Below are 19,445 nucleotides of genomic sequence, written 5' to 3'. Positions count from 1 at the left end.
ATATGCTGTAGAAGTATGGTATTTTCCTGAAAAATAGGTTTGTAGAACTTCTGTGAGAAATGAATAGGCAGAAAATTCTTTACATAACCCCCAATTTATTCAATATACATTTATATAAATATTTTACAGTATCAACAGTATATAAAGTAGATTTTATTAAAGGTGAATGTTAGTAACACATTAATTCAAAAATAAAGCCTTTGAGGAATCCTGCATATTAGGTTGGGGAAATTAAAGAGCTATGGATTAAATATCATATCAACAGCATTTGACACAAGGCCACCACAGTTAAATCCTCAGGGAGAAATTAAAGTCAATGGACAAATAATCACAGCAATGTTTAAACTGCATTATATATTTTTTTTCTTCAGTTTTCACTGAATGTGATACTGAACTACAAAAGAAACCCACTTTAAATCTGAGAATAGCTGGTATGTGAGACAATGGCTTTCAACAAATGGCATTATTTGGTGTCCCAAGTGTTTAAAAATTTGAGCAGGTGTGATCAGGAAGTGCTCCATATAAAATATATACTGCACAGAAACAGAATTTGACACTGACTCCAGATCACACAAGAGGACAGACATCAGAAGAAATGGGAAGTTATATGGGTCAGGAAGACATTTTTAAATGACAAGAACTCCAATATTATTCCATTGTTTTGAGAGGGAGGTATAAGAGAGGCATATGAGAAAATGAAAAAAGTGAGCACATGTATGGAATCATAAGCTTCGGGAAAATTGAAAATAAAGCTCGACAGCACAAAAATATTGCCTAAAACAAACATATAAACACATTTAAACTTTTGCCGTCTCTTCACATTGGTTCATAGTTTGAATCTGCAGCGATTGGCTCCCACACAAGGGGTCGTGACAGTCCACAGCGGCCCTTATTATAACTGGATCATTATGCTTAGAAGGGTCGTTCCACAAAATGAGTCCCTTTTGCATTCCTTAAATATTTAAAGTAGAAATTGTGCACCAATATTTACAAAAAAAGTGCCATTTAATGTAGACCACAACTTTCAATACAGCTGATTATTCATATTAATAAAGACTTTAATATTAATAAAGTGCAAAGATTCAGCATTTTGGTATGTCCCTTTGTGCACCCTCTGTGACTTCTAAGAAGATTTTAACCCATTTAACCTCAATGGTAAAATGTGTTTTTTATTAAAGTTGAACATGTGCTCTTTATGACAGAATTACGTGAACGTTTTTACCAAGTTCCCCTACCCAAAATTGACACATTTTGTTGAACGACCCACAAGACGTTTAAAGTGCACATTAATTTACAACTTCAGACTCAGGCTGCGCTTTCCCTTCTTTCACAAATAGCTTCCTGTTCCCTATATAGTGCACTACTTTGGACCAGAGACCTATGGGTCCTGGTCAAAAGTAGTGCACTACATAGCTCTGGTCAAAAGTAGTGCATTACACATAGGGAATATGGTGTCATTTGGGAGGCACTTCAGTTTCTATTCAAACACCCTCCCTACACTCGCCATTGAGCATACATAGAAGCCATTACTCTGCACATATTGTTCTGTACTATTAAAAAATGCTACATTTTTCAATCTACAAAGAAAGATCCCATCAGCATTAAGGTCAACTTGGTAGTTGGCACAATCATAAGAATGTATGATTCTTGTAAACACAGACCCCAATTTCTAATTAAAATGAGCCATATACAGACCCTTATATTGAGACATAAAAAGATATATCCAAATATAAGGCTTTGGCCACATATAGTACGGTGGGTCGACTGCATGATTTAAGCACCAGCCACTGATTAAAAAACGAACCACAGAAACTGATCACAGTAATGTTCGCTGTTTTTCCAGAAATCCTGGATGGAGGATTCCAGATTTCCTGCTTATTCCCTCCTTATTTCGGGAAAACCTGTGAATTTTGGTAAAGTTACCAGAATTTTGCAACCCTAGTTGGGAGTAACCAGAGTGGGCAGACTAGCCTGGTCCCATATCAGTTTGTGCAGTCTTGCCAAGTCCTAATGACCATACAAGTTGGCAAGACAGCACAAACAGATCTGGGACCAAGCTATGGGAAGACATCTTGCTGACAGGTTTTTACTGGTCCGCTGTGGTGAGTATAGGGTCAGAGTGGTTTGGCTTCAGATTGCTCGTGGTCGAACTCGGTCTTCTCATTAGCAGCAGCGTGAGGCTGGATCACAATGGGTTCGTGTTCCCCTGCAGGGAGAACAGAGATGTACTGTTAATTCACTGAGCGCTTATCTTTAAGTCCAAGCCAGGACACAAGCAGGCAGAAATCACCTATTAGAAAAATATACTTTTATTAGTCTATATGAAATACAAATTTGTATTCTGCTTTTTTGAACCAACCCTTCCTATTAGTAATGATAATAAATGTTTTGTAAACATAGGCTGCGTTCTTTTCCCACTAATTGGTCTTTTGTCCAATCAGATCAGCTTTTTGCCAATAATTGGGTTGCCTGTGTAAACAGCCATTGATTAACAGAACAAAATTAAAGCATGGCCTTAATCATGTCAACATCACAAAGAACGCATGGTTGGCAATGGGGGAAAGAATTGGAATGAGTTCAGCTAGTGGTGTGAAGGGACACGACAAGCTTTTTCGATAGAGCTGTAGCATGAAAGACTAAAGAAAGCTCCCACCAACAAAAGTAATCACAGTGATAAGCACACTAGCATAGTTCGAGTTAGTGAGCACATCCGGAGCTCAATTTCCAATTGCCAAAAGAATATGGGTTAATAAGCTGCTAGCCCACAATAGCATTAATCAACGGGCGTAAGCAGTAAGCACGATATACAGTATACAAAATGCACAAAGAGTGTTAAAGCCGACCCAGTTTGGAGTTTCAACTGAGTTGCCAGAGGTTGCCCTAGGGCCTAGCTGAGCCGTTATTAATTATAGTCTCACCACTGGCTGTGAAATGAAAAAACATTTTCAGACTCCTTCTACTTCATCCCTTTAAGCATGTGCACTGGACCATCTTTAAAGTGATGTCCTGGTTGCTCTAAACAAAGAGGCGGATTCTAAAACTAGCTTCTGAAGATGTATTGTTTAACACATCGACCCACACAGACATCGTACGTATGGAGTGGCTGCAGATCTGACTTTTCTGAACCCCTCTTGCCAATTTGTATTTCTTTATTTTACTTAACTAGGCAAGTCAGTTAGGAACAAATTCTTATTTACAATGACGGCCTAGGAACAGTGGGTTAACTGCCTTGTTCAGGGGCAGAACGACAGATTTTGGCAGCTCGAGGATTCGATCCACCAACCTTTCGGTTACTGGCCCAATGCTCTAACCACTAGGCTACATGCCGCGCCAAAATGGCTAAAGGCCCCAAAGGTTTTGCGCATATGCAGGATTCTCTACTTTACGCACTACAGGCTCATGGTGGCAAATAGTGCTCGTTTAATACAATTGTAAAAAAGACATGTCTGCAAAATCACATTACGATAGTATTCTACATAACAGAACCAAATATAATAGCGTAGTGTAACATTACTGTAAGACAAAAAACACCACCTAATTTCTTATGAGATTTTAGGATGGTTGTGCGATTGGTCACATTTTTCTCATGTGGCCAAAACTCAACAGCATGCCCCAGTAGCAAAATATGTGCTTTAATCACAGGTAGGTTATGCTACAGTTTGCTCTCAAATTAATTCCCTGTACATCATTCAAAACAACACTGTATAACTCAAGATATAAATGGATATCCCCATAAAACTGACTGAGATCAAATGGTTGGTATGTAGATGCTGCATGGACGTTTCACCGGTAAAACTTCGAGAATTATAATTCACGATTGACAGTGAGAATTGTGAAGGGAGGGTAACCCCAAAAAATGTGTGTGTAAAGTAGAGGTAATGAAACACATGCGCAGAACATGAATCGGATCTTCAGTTCGGAGAAAATGGATCCAAGGGGCGGGGCGAGGCGGTTGCCTATATGGATCCGCAGCCTCTGCCTAATACTTAAAGGATTATCTAGTACTCTCTCATGCGCCTCCCCTCATGCGCCTCCCCTCATGCGCCTCCCCCAGGCCTTGCCCCCACTCACCCCTGTCCTGCTCAGCTCTGATCTGAGCCTCCAGGTCGTCTGGGTCTACGTATCCGTGCTCCCCCTCCAGTGGCTTGCACCTGCCACAGCAGAAAAAGCAGCAGCAACAGCAGCAGCAGAGGGTGAAGATCCCACAGCACACCATCAGGGTCTGGGAAATAAAGAAGGAATTTGTTTCACACAGGGCATAATTGACATAAGTTGTCATGCATACACTTGTAAGTGTTAGAAAACTATAATAACCCGATTTTTGATTTCTGTGAACCCTAATGACCTTAATGATTAACATGCAGTACAATTTAGCAACGCCTAGGTCGTGAGTTAATTTCTAACGGGATCACATGCACTTAGTAAAAATGTACAGTATGCACTCACTGTACATTAAGTAACTTTTGGGTATAAGCGTCTGCAAAGTGTATGCATATGAAAATGTGTAAGCCCTAAAAGACTTCTCACCTTAAACCAGCACTTGTGAATGAGGAAGTAATATTTAACGCTCTCGTCTCCAAACTGCTCAGCCACATAGAGGCCCATGGAGCCGTACTCATCGTAGACCTTCCTCTTGGTCTCGTCGTTGAGGATGGAGTTGGCATTGTTGATCTCCTTAAACTTCTCAGCTGCCTCGGGGTTGTCTGGGTTCTTGTCAGGGTGATGCCTCAGTGCTAGTTTCCTGGGAGGAGGAGGACTATTATTTATATTGTCACGGGGAAAAGTCGTGCGCTGCTTTTATTCACATGAGTAAGTCACGGGAAAGTTTGAGTTTAGAAATATAATACACGAGAATCATTTGACCTCATTTGCAAAAACCACAGAGCAGGTAATCAGGTTACCAGTATGCAAATATGTATTTTGTTTTATATCCACTAGAAATCTTCCAAAAAGAGTAAGGACCGCCTATGCTATCGTTTCAGTTAATGGTGCTTTCATTAAGAAAACAGATGTGTTTTTAACTGTTCGGTAGTCTTTCTCAAAGCATTTGTCTGTGGTTGAGAGTTTTATAACCAGGGGTGAAAGTAAGGCGGTATGGTCCGGCAAAATAAATAGTGGGCGTATGCCGTACCAGTAAAACATCACAATAATTAAACCGAAGTGTCAAGACGACTGTAGGCTATTACACCACTATTTATCATTCCCGTATGTCAGAGGCATGACAAATGAGCTAATGACAACAGGTGGTATAGCCTACACTCTAAAATGTGACAAGAACGCTGACATTTTGCCATGGCAGAGATGAGTGGGCGACACAGAGACGCGCGTGCGGACAGCAGTGGACACATGCATTTTGGCCTAATGATAATCGCCTCTTTCCATTCACCACTGTTTGGAGGCTGGAAATATGTTGCGAGTGGATGAACATACCTAGTAAAGGCCTAGTAAAGGAGCCCTTTGAAGTGATCGTTTGACAATCAGATAAAAAGCATCGTGACCGGTTGTGTTTATGCCACAATAAAAGGTAATACATTTTAAAAGTTAAATGACAAATCTTTACGACTAGGCCCACAGAGATCCTATTGAATTAACAGGGATTCTATATGTAGTTCTATGATTAGACCCAGAAAATGTTTTGGTGCACATATAGGAGGTCCAGTACCAAGAAGAAATGTGATCTACTTTCACCCGTTTATACCTGTATGCCTTCTTTATTTCTTCTGCGGATGCCCCCTTCTCCAGTCCTAGTATATTGTATAGACTGTCACCTGCGGTGGACATCTTACGTTGAGGCCTTTGGTTTGGTTCCGCCATGTTTTAGATCTGCAACAATGACAAAGACAACAGCTATGACTGGTATGCCATGAGGATATAGTGAAAAATCATAGGCTTTGCTTGTGTTTTAGCTCATGACACAAGGATGCAAAAAATGTGCCACATTATGTTTCTGTCTGCCACCAGCCTGCATTCGACCCCATCAACTACGCATTAACCCCACCCGGCACCAGTGTGTGTTAGAGATGTTGACGATAAGCATGGCCTGACTCTTCTCTCTTAACTTCCTTCATACTGGACACAGAGACATAAAAATGGTCTCCACTAGGTCATCTGACTCTGGGGCAGTAGATAAAGGGCCTCGTTGCCAAAATCCCGAAGAATCCTTTTAAATAAACACCATCACAAAGATCATTAATTATTACTTTGTTAAGGGCAGGTCTTTTGGAATTAATTTATGAATTTAAGAAAATGCATTTCAAAGGAACAGAATGGCATATTTTGAGTTTAAATACACAACTGTGCTTTGAGTGTTTGTTGCAAGTAATGGCAGTAATTCAGCACCCCAAAATATATATTTTGAAATAGAGCTCAAGGGTTAATATTTAAGAGTTGTTTGGCAAGGATAGGCTATGTCATGGAAAGAACAGGTGTTCTTAATGTTTTGTAATCTCAGTGTACGTGTGAAATTAGTTTCGATATAGTTTTGGTGTAGTCCGAGGCGTGCCACGAGGGATTTTGGGCCCCATGAAAAGATATCACATTGGGCCCCACTACCAAAGGCCACACCAACCCTGCGCAATTGCTGTAACCACACACCCCCAGAACCCAATCGACCAATTCAAAGCTTTAAATAGCTCTACCTTTGCAGGCTTGCAACTCTCTTGTAGTCCAATATTTATTGTACGATATTTACTGACAGTGAGCTGTGAAAATATAACACTGTGCAGACATACATGCAACATTCTGCATAAAGTGGAATTCACTATTTGATGCAAGACAGATACCCTCTATAAGAAATGTGCTGAAGGCCATCTTTTACAGTCTAAATGGTAAAATTCTTGAATGGAAAATTCTCTTAAAATGAATAAATAACTTAAAATAAATATAACTTAAATATACATTAACCTCTTCAATTAAAATAAATTAACATGATCATCTATAGAATGACATAACAAACAAAATAATAAAATCAGAAGCAGATTTTTGAACTAAGTATACATACCAACTAGACAATAAGCAGCTGTAAAAGTGGAAATGGAAAACAAAATGGAAATGAAAAGGCCTGATGGTGGCGCTAGAGGAAAGGTCAAGAGGTCATCAAATCAATAGGTTTCTTCCACTTGGGATCTTGATTGTGCATAACTAATTTTATGGCAATCCAGCCATTACTTTGAGATATATCTTGTTCTCAGTCTGTTCTCAGTCTTGTTCTCAGCCTGTGGGCATCATTTGTGTAGTGATCCAATATCCATAGCCATGCAATTTAACAGTTAATCACTGGCCTTTGCTCAGCCTTACTCACCAAGAGTCCAGCGTCAAGCCTTCTTGCTAGCAAAGTCACTGATCAAGTCTTTGAAGTCCAGCTTGCTAGCTAACTGACTTTCAATGGACAGCATGGCAAAACTGTAAAGCCTGTCCTGGGACATAGTGGACCTCAAATAGTTCATCAGTTTTAGCTTACTGAAAGCTCTACAGCAAGTCACAGGCAGTGTGCAAAATATACGTACAGCAATGCACACTTCTCCAAAAATGCTTTACAGCTGCATTTTACAAATTGTATTCAGGTAACCAAGAGTGGACAAGTTAGGGGGGAAAGTGGCAGCATATACAGTGTCCAGGTGTCTTACTTCATGTTGAAACTCAGGTGTAAGATCTCTGGGATACTTCATGATCAGTGGTTGGCACACAGAAGGGACTTTATCCTCACTAATCTGTCCAACTTTCAGAACAGCAGAAAATGATTCTACAATTTTTTGCAGTGGTGTGGAACCTAGTGTCCAAGTCATTTACGATGTTGTCCATAGCAGTAAAAACCACTGTGTTCCCAAAACATCGTTGCTGCACTGTCCTGAGCTGTCTCCTCTTCAGAGGTCTCATCATGGAATATCTTCATTTTCCTCTGGCGGCTGTGTTCCTTGCTAAATTGAGGTGCAACATCCATTTGCGTAGCAATCAGTGTTGCCTCCGACAGGACTGAATCCCATCCATTCCCCCATGTGCACGCATGTTCTAAACAATGGCGAACCAGTTACCAACACCTGCGCCAAACGTTGTGCAACAGGTCATTCATATGTTTACCGAATTACCTAAATTTAGAAGGGTCAGAGCCAGTGACACAATCAAATCATTGATTGGGTTAAGATGAACCGTCACTCCAAAACTAGCGGACTCATTGTCTACGCCTCCCTCTAAACCTCGCCCTTCACGGAAAAATAATGCCAAAACTCGCAATCGAAAAGACTGGCTGTGAAAACAACCAAAAGGTAGTACATGCGGGCAAGAGGCAAAATGTATTCAATAGGATTGGTTGCTGGGAAGGTTTAACCGAAAACGATTTTTGCGCATGTTTTATCAAATATATATTTTTTTATAATTTGACATTTAAAATTATTTGCTTACAAGTTTTGGGGTTTTGCTTTTGATGTCTTACTTTTGTTTACAATTCTATACATTTTGCTTTCAGTTGTTTGGTTTTTGATTTCAACATCCATTATTTCACCCATCCACAAAAATATATTTACATTCTCAACTTTATTTTTCATGTTAACGATTTATTTTATTTTGAATTCAATACATATGGCGTGAAATTGAAACCATAGGCCTGATGGTCAGGGGGGGGGGGGGTGACATGTCCTCTTAATTTTAAACTGCTTATAACATAAATTATGTTTGTGATATTAAGATTAACAAATTATGTTTGTGATATTAAGATTCTAACAAAGATAGTGTGTTAGGCTTATTTAGGAAAGGTCAAGGACAGGGAGGACATAACTTTAAAAATGGCAGAGTACTTTCGTTTTGAGTCAATATGATGTTCTCAGCTCTCCTAGTGTTAAATGGTTACGTCTGTGGCTGCCTAGTCTACTATCTCCTGGTCGCTGAGCCTTGCCTACTATCTCCTGGTCGCTGAACCTTGGCTAGCCTACTATCTCCTGGTTGAGCCAGTAAGAGATTGCTAAGCCTATTGTGATTATTACTGTTACATCAGGGTATTATGTTCTATTCTCATTAATTATAAGCCTATGGCGTATTATGTGTAGGTCTATGTGAGTCGCATGTTTCGTAAGAGTAACGGATTTACGTAGGCCTACAAGACTATTGGTCTGTAATGCGAAATCCCATTTTAGATGGTTTGTTGGGTGCGATCGATTACAGTAGAGTATAGCGTGGGCTATGCTTTTATGATAATTTTAGTGCCCACATTTTGGCACACCTATATTTTTGCTGGCCCTGCCATGAACAAGACCACTGCTTTTGACATTATAATGTTTGTAGAAAATAAATACATTTGATTTGATTTAGAGCAGTCTAATGGGAGTTTGAATAGGAGCTTCCTGGGCGTTAGCGAACAAACACTTGATACTCGTCGTCGACATCTCTAACGCACCCAGTACAGACCTACAGCATAACCATTCACACATGCTCGTTGAATAAACCTCCGTAGTTTATTCATTTGAGACAATGAAAACATCGATGAGAAAATAAAATAATCGATCCGCCATTAAAGACTGATCCTGAAAGAGATTGTGGGAAAGTTACGCTTTCACTTGGTTAGATAAACTATGCATGAGGAAGTCAAGTGCATAAAACAGAAATAATCACACACAGCCACATTCTACCCACTTTGTTTCGACGGGGGTCGATAGTCTCCTGGTGTCCGTGCACAATTATTATTGACGCATTTGCCAATCAAAAAAAAGAACAAGTGTAGACTCAAAGAAACAAAATCTCCCAAAACAAAACTTGCCGGTGACTTCAGGAAGTAGAACATGCATTATAGCCTGCCAATTCCGGTTTGTAGTGACCGGGTTCGCTTGTGGCGGGTTTGCGCATAAAATCACACACGCGCTCTAGTTGTACTGGAATGCAATTGCGGCCATATGCATAGAATCTTTGCCATATGTTTCTATCCGCGACACATGGAAAATGAACACATATAGTGGAACATGTAACAGCGTTACATTATTACAAACAATGTTGATTGTTCTTGTTGAAAAAAATACTTTATTCTTGATGCCTTATGAAAACACTATTTGCATTATACCAATATTATACCAATAACAACCCATTTCTGTTTCAGCCTACTAAGTAAAAATAAGAATAATTTGATTGAACACTAAATAGAATGTAATAGAAATATCAACATAATAAGAATCACATAACATTCAGGTCACATGCATTGTCAACCAAGCTGATCAACCAAATGTTACAGTTGGTGTGAAACAACTATGTTCAGTTTGGTAGTAGATGGAGAGATGTCACTGGAGGTCCCATCATTGTGGGTTCATGACATTGATGACAATCTTTCCCTTGTTTCTATTGGCTTCTATGTGTCTGTGAGCATCAGCTATCTTCTCCAGGGTAAACATGCTGTCGATCACAGGTCTCAGCAGGCAGGGGGAGGTGATAGGGTCTGAGAAGTGAGGTAGTGCCCTTTCTGAGAAGGCTCTCACCAGATCTGCACAGGAAAAAACACACTTTACATTCAGGAAGTATTAACAAATACATTGCTGTCGGGGAAAGGCATAATTATTTAATTGCATGATGTGAGAGTTAGAGGTTTGAGAGCAGCAGGTTGCTTAGCAGTTAAGAACGTTGGACCAGTAACCGAAAGGTTGCTAGTTCAAATCCCAGAGCTGACTAAGTGAAAAAAATATCAGTGTGCCCTTGAGCAAGCCACTTAACCCTAATTACATTAGGGTCGCTGTCAATAATGGCTAATCAGGGGGAGTAGGATATGCAAAAAACTGTACTGTACTCATTGCTTAGAGAGACTTGGTCATTTCTTCAAACAATCATTTTTATTTAATATTGATTAATTATTGCAATAATGAAACCGTCAACCCAACAGTCTTGACTGTTAGGCTGAGAGCCTACCCTTTACAGACAATGCACAGTTTATATAGCTGATACCCAGAATGCTTGGTTCCACCCCTCCCATATAGATTGGGGGGCACCATAAGCCACTTTGGGTTTATCCTCTGGTCGTCTGCCTCTGGTGCTGTCTCCCAGATGCTAGGATAATTAGGAATACTAAGGCCTTTGGTCTGTTCCTCCAGGCTTTCTCTATCTTGGTGACTCTCACCATATTTTATCTATGGAATGCCAGCTGTAGCTTTTTAATCACCAAGCCATCACTTAATCAGTTGCCAGGCCAAGCTCCATAAAGAACCTTCTCAGTTAACTCAGAACGGAGAGAGTCCTAAGAACCTTACTCTATTAAATAAAACAACAATTTGGTGCATAAATAACATAATCTTGTAATCCTGCTACCACATCCTCTCCCAGTTGGACCCACCAACTGGGTCCCACAACCAGAGGATGAACCCAAACCCCACCAACTGGGTCCACCAACTGGGTCCAACTGGGTCCACCAACTGGGTCCAACTGGATGACATCTGCTAAAAAAAAATCTCTTAAGTCTATGTTGATTAAATGTTTTCTCTGTATAGATTTATCTCTCTGTATGTGTAAGATTTGTATACACACACTGAATTGTTTGCATATAATAGGCATATTATCAAATACTCATTCAATGTTGCAAGCACAAACCCTTGATTCATAATTAAACCGCATGGAATGGCAAATGCTCTGCATCAGACCGCAAGGCGCTACAGAGGGAAAGTGAGTACAGCCCAGTACATCACTGGGGCCAAACTTCCTGTCATCCAGGACCTCTATACCAGGCGGTGTCAGAGTAAGGCACTAAAAATGCTCAAAGACTCCAGCCACCCATAGACTGTTCTCTCTGCTGCTGCACGGCAAGCAGTACTGCTGAACAGTTAATCAAATGGCTATCCGGACTATTTACATTGACCCCCTTGATTATTGTTGTTTATTGAATTTATGCATTGACTGTCTTGCGCTGGCTCTATGCGCACTCACTAAACTCTACCCACACACTCACACATACTACACTGACACTCCAACAAACACACACACTACATACGCTCACACACATGCATATTGGCGCCACACACAGACACACTTTTCCACACAGGCTGTTGCTACTCTATTATCTATCCTGAATGCCTAGTCACTTTTACCCCTACATATACTGAACAAAAATATAAATGCATCATGCAACAATTTCATTGGTTTTACTGAGTTACAGTTCATATGAGGAAATCAGTCAATTGGCCCTAATCTATGGATTCCACAGGCCTCGGAATACAGATATGCATCTGTTGGTCACAGAAAAAAATGGGCCTCACAATGGGCCTCAGGATCTCATCACTGTATTTTTGTGCATTCCAATTGCCATCGATAAAATGCAATTGTGTTCATTGTCTGTAGCTTATGCCTGTCCATACCATAACCCCACTGCCACCATGGGGCACTCTGTTCACAACGTTCACATCAGCAAACCACTCGCCCACACGATGCCATACACATGGTCTGCGGTTGTGAGGCCGGTTGGACGTTCTGCCAAATTCTCTAAAACGACATTGGAGGTGGCTTATGGTAAAGAAATGAACATTCACTTCCCTGGCAAAGCTCTGGTGGAAATTCTTGCAGTCTGCATGCCAATTGGACACTCCCTCAAAACTTCAGACATCTGTGGCATTGTGTTGTGTGACAAAACTGCACATTTTAGAGTGGCCTTTTATTGTCCCCAGCACAAGGTGCACCTGTGTAATGATTATGCTGTTTAATCAGCTTCTTGATTTGCCACACCTGTTAGGTGGATGGATTATCTTGGCAAAGGAGACATGCTTACTAACAGGGATGTAAACACATTTGTTCACTAAATTTGAGAGAAATAAATTTTGGTGCATATGGAACATTTCGGGGATCTTTTATTTCAGCTCATGAAACATGAGACCAACACTTTACAACACCAAGCATGGTGGTGGCAGCATCATGTTGTGGGGGGGTATTTTTCAGCGGTAGGAACTGGGAGACTAGTCAGGATCAAGGAAAAAATGAACAGAGCAAAGTACAGAGAGATCCTTGATGAAAACCTGCTCCAGAGTGCTGAGGACCTCAGACAACGACCCTAAAAACACAGTCAAGACAACACAGGAGTGGCTTCGGGACAAGTCTCTGAATGACCTTGAGTGGCCCAGCCAGAGCCTGGACTTGAACCCGATTAAACATCTCTGGAGAGACCTGAAAATAGCTGTTGAGCATCCAACCTGACAGAGCTTGAGAGGATCTGCAGAGAAGAATGGGAGAAATTCCCCAAACACAGATGTGCCAAACTTGTAGCATCATACCCAAGAAGACTCAAGGCTGTAATTGCAGCCAAAGGTGCTTCAACAAAGTCTGAGTAAAGGGTCTGAATACTTATGTAAATAGATATTTGTAGGTCAATGGGGCTCATAGTCTGGCATATGGTGGGTGTGAGGCAATGAAGCAGGCGGTGGAGGTGCAACAAGTGAGAGTGCAAAGAAAGGTGTCATATGCTGAGGCAGTGAGTGTGGTCCAGGTCCAGTGAGATACAGGATCATGGGAGAGATGGGTAGGATCTAGACCGGGGATTACGGGGAAGGTGGGCAGCGATATGTTATACATAGATAAGATAAAGCTGGTGACGTTCATAGCAGCAGCTATCAATAGCACTGCTAAAGAAGAGTCTAAAACAGAGAGGATTCAGCTAATAGTGAAAGCTGCTGGGAGACATCGGAGTATGACAGGGTTGACATGGGAAGAGGTTCGAGATGACCTCAATCAACCAGGATTGATGTAGCCACAGGGAAAGAGTCTGCCTTGGACCTCACTCTGGTATCTAGTGCGATGGCCGAAATCTGTGAGTGGGAGGTATGGGAGGAGTCGACAGTAGGGAGTGATCATTACCCCATAGTATGGACAGTAAGCCGGAGGGAGTAGGAGGTGGGTGTTTGGAAGGGCAAAAGGGGATCCGTTTCAGGAGCTGAGTGAGCAGGTGATGGCTCGGGTGGATATGAGAGGGGATGTGGGTAGTATGAATAACTGGGTGAGAACAGCGTTAGTGGGGGCAGCTACTGAGGCTATACCTAAGAGTTCAGGGAGGAGGACGGGGAAAGCAGTCCCATGGTGGACGGAGGAGTGTGGCGCAATGGTGAGGAGTAGGAACAGGGCACTCAGAGTACTGAAAAGGACGCATAACATCCAACATCTGATGCAGTATAACAAGCTATCGGCCAATAGCTTTAACATCAAATGTATGTAAGATTATGGAATGTATGATTACGGAGAGGCTAACTTACTTCCTGGAGAGGAGGGGGCTAGTATCACCACATCAGAGTGGGTTCAGGAAGGATAGGGGAACTATGGACCCAGTGCTCTGCTTAGAAGCCACCTCATTGGAAAGGCTAGATGTCATACACGGGCAAGGACTCAGAATATGTAGTGGAGCGTTTCAGACCTCCCCAGTGTCTACCCTATAGGTGGAGATGGCGGATATGAATTATTGGGTCAACCTTCAGGGACATGGGGTTTCTCATCCTGCGAAAGGGATTTTACAGGCGTGATGGGTACATGAGCGAAGACAGAACACAAACTTTGGGTGGGTGGGTAATACCCAGGCGAAGGAGATGGGACTGTATAGAAGGGAGTTTAGTCCAATGGTAGCTGTACCTGTGAATCCACCATGGCTACTCCCACCTCCAGTAGTTGTCTAGAAGTGTTGGAGAGACTTAAGATAGGGAGGGTGTTGAGCCATTTGATTTGTTTAAGAGATGTCTAGATACTGTGGGTAGTATGAATACCATCAGGATTTTGTGACCATTTACACAGATGGTTCAAAAGATCCAAGGACAGGACGTACTGGGTCAGCATTTGTAGTGCAGGAATGTGGGGTGGCAGTCAGGAAACGTATTACAGATCATCTGGCTGTATATATGGCTAACTTACTTCCTGGCCTCCCGGGTGGCGCAGTGGTCTAGGGCACTGCATCGCAGTGCTAGCTGCGCCACCAGAGTCTCTGGGTTTGCGCCCAGGCTGGGCTGGGTTCGCGCCCAGGCTCTGTGGCAGCCGGCTGCAACCGGGAGGTCCGTGGGGCGATGCACAATTGGCATAGCGTCGTGAGGGTTTGGCCGGTAGGGATATCCTTGTCTCAGTATGTAAAAATGTAATAAAAAATGTATGCACTCTACTGTAAGTCGCTCTGGATAAGAGCGTCTGCTAAAGGACTAAAATGTCAAATGTAAATATGGCGGAGCTGATGGCCATACTGTTGGCCTTGCAATGGGTGGAGGAAGTCAAGCCAGACAGAGTAGTTATTTGCTCTGATTCATGTGCGTTGTTGATGAGTCTCCAGTCCTTTAGCTCACATAGCAGACAAAACCTGCTTTATGAGGTGCTACAAACCCATTGCAGGATTAGACAGATGGGTATACAGATAAGATTTACTTGGGTCCAAGCCCATGTGGGGGTGGAGGGGAACAAGGCAGTTGATGTACTGGCTAAACAAGCACTTAGTAGTGGGGATGTTGAGGTTGTAGTTTCAATGAGCACGGCAGAGGCAAAAAGCCTGATATGGACAGTGATGGTGCAGAGATGGCAGGAGCAGTGGAATGGAGATACTAAGGGCTTATATAGTCTATATATCTATAGACTATATAGTCTCAAATATTTTGATATTTTTTTTAAGAGCAACGAGGGTGGGCAGGTAGGACTTAGTTTCTGTCACACCCTGATCAGTTTCACCTGTCCTCGTTATTGTCTCCACCCCCTCCAGGTGTCGCTTGTTTTCCCCAGTGTATTTATCCCTGTGTTTCCTGTCTCTCTGGGCCAGTTTGTCTTGTATGTTTCCAAGTCAACCAGTGGTTTTCCTGTTCTCCTGCTTTTTGCATTCTCTTTTTACCAGTCCTCCCGGTTTTGACCCTTGCCAGTTTTCTGGACTTTGTACCTGCCTGCCTGACCATTCTGCCTGCCTTGACCATGAGCCTGTCTGCCACTCTGATCTGGTTTTGACCTTCTGCCTGTCCACAACTATTCTCTTGCCTACCCCTTTGGAGTAATAAACATTTTAAGACTCCAACCATCTTCCTCCCGTGTCTTCATCTGGGTCTCGCCTTGTGCCATGATAGTTTCTCCCTGTCTCTGGCCCACACTCCAGTACAGTAGGTGGTGGTAATGCACCATAACGTTGGATGCCAACTGCCAATAAACCCCACTGAAGAGAAGGTCAATGGGCAAATAGGTTGAATCCCAACCGGGACAGATGATCAATGGTGATCGAGGGAAGATGGCGAAAGTGGATGCTGAGTTAGAATTAAGCATCGAGTCAAATAAATTTGGTGAAGATGAATGTTCTGAATGGACAACAGTAGTATTGAAAACTGGAACAAAAAGGAAATGGTCTAAAATTGGAGTAGAGAATACTTGTGTAAATGATCATTTTGATTAATTGTATTTCTGAAGAGCAGAGGTAGATTGCAGTGGGCCTATAAAGAATCCGGACAACAGAAGTTTTGTGTTTTGAACTTCGGAGTAGAACAGCCATCAAAGGAGTCATCTCAGGGGTGATGACGTATGTTCAGGTTGAATACCTGAAGAGAATTCTGGTGTGGTTGGTGCCTGGGGTCTGACCCGCTGGGTGAATGGAGAAAAAAAGAAAGTGTGTCGGTCCTGTTGTTTCTTGATAAAGAGCAAATACCTACGCATGTGAGGCTTGGTTATGTAAGATACGCTGTAAGAGTTTGTCCCCAAACCACTGCAGTGTAAGAATTGTAAAGGATTTGGTCATGTTTCAAGTGTGTGATGACGAACAGAGTATATTGAAGAAAGGTATGTAGAATGGATCAGCGTGGCAGATGTGTTGTTGCCTACCCTTACAACCTGGGGGCAGCCCGTCAAGAAGTCCAGGATCCAGTTGCAGAGGGAGGTGTTTAGTCCCAGGGTCTTTAGCTTCGTGATGAGCTTTGAGGGCACAATAGTGTTGAACGCTGAGCTGTAGTCAATTAACAGCATTCTCATGTAGGTGTTTATTTTGTCCAGGTGGGAAAGGGCAGTGTGGAGTGCTATAAAGATTGCGTCATCTGTGGCTCTTTTGGGGCAGTATTCAAATTGGAGGGGGTCTAGGGTTTCCAGGAGGATGGTGTTGTTGTGAGCCATGACCAGCCTTTCAAAGCACTTCATGGTTACAAATGTGAGTGCTACAGGTCGGTAGTTATTTAGGCAGGTTACCTTGGCGTTCTTGGGCACAGGGACTATGGTGGTCTGCTAGAAACATGTAGGTATTACAGACTCGGTCAGGGACCGGTTGAAAATGTCAGTGAAGACACTTGCCAGTTGGTCAGCGCATGCGCTGAGTACACGTCCTGGTAATCTGTCTGGTCTTGCGGCCTTGTGAATGTTAACCTTTTTAAAAGGTCTTACTCACATTGGCTACGGAGAGCGTGATCACACAGTCGTCCGCAACAGCTGGTGCTATCATGCATGCATCAGTGTTGCTTGCCTCGAAGCGCGCATAGACGTAATTTAGCTCGTCTGGTAGGCTCGTGTCACGAGGTAGCTCGCGGCTGGGCTTCCCTTTGTAGTCCGTAATAGTTTGCAAGCCCTGCCACATCTGACAAGCGTCAGAGTTGGTGTAGTAGGATTCAATCTTAGTCCTGTATTGACACTTTGCCTGTTTAATGGTTCATCGGAGGGCATAGCAGGATTTCTTGTAAGCGTCTGTGTAAAGAGTCCCACTCCTTGAAAGCGGCAGCTCTAGCCTTTAGCTCAGTGCGGATGTTGCCTGTAATCCATGGCTTCTGGTTGGAATATGTACGTACGGTAACTGTGGGGGGGACGTCATCAATGCACTTATGATGAAGCCGGTGACTGATGTGATATACTCCTCAATGCCATCGGATGAATCCCAGGGGAACATATTCCAGTCTGTGCTCGCAAAACAGTCCTGTAGTTTAGCATCTGCGTCATCTGACCACTTCCATATTGAGCAAGTCACTGGTACTTCCTGCTTTAGTTTCTGCTTGTAAACAGGAATTAGTAGGATATAATTCTGGTCAGATTTCCGAAATGGAGGGCGAGGGAAACTTTGTATGCGTCTCTGTGTGTGGAGTAAAGGTAGTCTAGTTTTTTTCCCCTCTGGTTGCACATGTGACATGCTGGTAGAAATTAGGTAAAACGGATGTAAGTTTTCCTTTATTAAAGTCCCCAGCTACGAGGAGCGCCGCCTCTGGATGAGCATTTTCTTGTTTGCTTACGGCCTTATACAGCTCATCGAGTGCGGTGTTAGTTCCAGCATCGGTTTGTGGTGGTAAATAGACAGCCACTAAAAATATATGGTAAATAGTGTGGCCTACAGCTTATTATGAGGTACTTTACCTCAGGCGAGAAAAACCTCAAGACTTCTTTCATTTTAGATTTTGCGCAACAGCTGTTGACAAATAGACACAGACCACCACTCGTCCTCTTACTGGAGGTAGCTGTTCGGTCTTGCCGATGCACGGAAAACCCAGCCAACTATATATTATCCATGTCATAATTCCGCCACAAGTCCTTTTGTGCTTGAAGTCTGTTCTTAACGCACCACAATTATTTAACCAAATTAAAAGTCCCCCCTAATTTCCTGTCCTAGAGATGAAGTGCACGTTTAGGTTACTTATATATTTATTCACAAATTGGGTGTGGGAATTTCCAACAGCATGCTAACCTTATCTAGCTAGCTAATGTTATTGGTTGTTGAGGTCTTTTTTACTACACCGTATTCCAAATATTAGCCAGCTGGCTCTATGGCTGGTTCTGGAGCTGGATTTGTCATAAGCATTAGGAAAAATGTTGCCACAGATGGTAACCACTGAAGTGTTTGACTTCACCATCTATTGCTATCGCCAAAGTTTAGCCATCTTCCATAAATTGCAGCTGCGAATCCACCATAGAAATACTTGAATAAGATGGAGCTCTGGTAATACGAATAACTATTGAAAGTCAGCTGATGTGCTTTATTCTACATTGTAATAGACAGTTCAACATTTGGTAGGCTGTTGGCAGGCTTCAGCAAGTTGGTTTCTACTATTATAATATTTAAAACTTATTTTTAAGATACATACCAACAGAGTTCAACAATTCCCAGAGAACTATAAAGTCTGTTTTGGATGTGAAGTTTATGAAATCACCAGGAGAACGTTACTCTTCAACACATACTGAACCTGCTAGACATGAGGCACAGGTACATCCTCAGGAGACACTGATGACGGAACACAAAAAAACGACTACTTCTCAAAGTCTGAACCTCGCTATCTACAAAACCATGAAAGAGATCAGAAACTAAAAAGGCAAGGGTGGGTTGTGCCGCCTCGGTCTCTGACAACAGAAGATTGACTCCAGTTAATATCTTTCCAATGACGGAGGAAAACTAGTCTCACGTTGCCAGACATCGCACAGTAATCTCATTCTAGAGAAACCTAGAACGGCTGGGGTCGAGGCTAGAGGAACACCACTGCTGAGCTCGAAGAGATCTCAGTCAGTGCAGGCCAAAACCGTACATTCTGCCAAGCAGAGACACAGGCAGG

The 19,445-nt window shown here is 42.4% G+C and overlaps 1 protein-coding gene across 1 annotated transcript; it reads right to left on the bottom strand.

Annotated features, from left to right (window-relative positions):
* Nucleotides 1-75: 75 nt before the first annotated feature.
* Nucleotides 76-9,805, bottom strand: LOC129811967 (dnaJ homolog subfamily C member 5B-like). The gene is made up of 5 exons (XM_055863784.1): nucleotides 9,622-9,805; nucleotides 5,699-5,823; nucleotides 4,528-4,741; nucleotides 4,072-4,222; nucleotides 76-2,206 (listed from the first exon to the last, which is right to left on the bottom strand). The coding sequence occupies exons 2-5, from the start codon at nucleotides 5,812-5,814 to the stop codon at nucleotides 2,115-2,117; spliced, it is 573 nt and encodes a 190-aa protein (XP_055719759.1). The 5' UTR covers nucleotides 5,815-5,823; nucleotides 9,622-9,805; the 3' UTR covers nucleotides 76-2,114.
* Nucleotides 9,806-19,445: the final 9,640 nt, after the last annotated feature.

This window comes from Salvelinus fontinalis, chromosome 15 (assembly GCF_029448725.1).
Source record: "Salvelinus fontinalis isolate EN_2023a chromosome 15, ASM2944872v1, whole genome shotgun sequence".
NCBI classification, from domain to species: domain Eukaryota; kingdom Metazoa; phylum Chordata; class Actinopteri; order Salmoniformes; family Salmonidae; genus Salvelinus; species Salvelinus fontinalis.
Note: the sequence above shows the minus strand (reverse complement) of the source record. Positions and strands in the feature narration are given on the sequence as shown.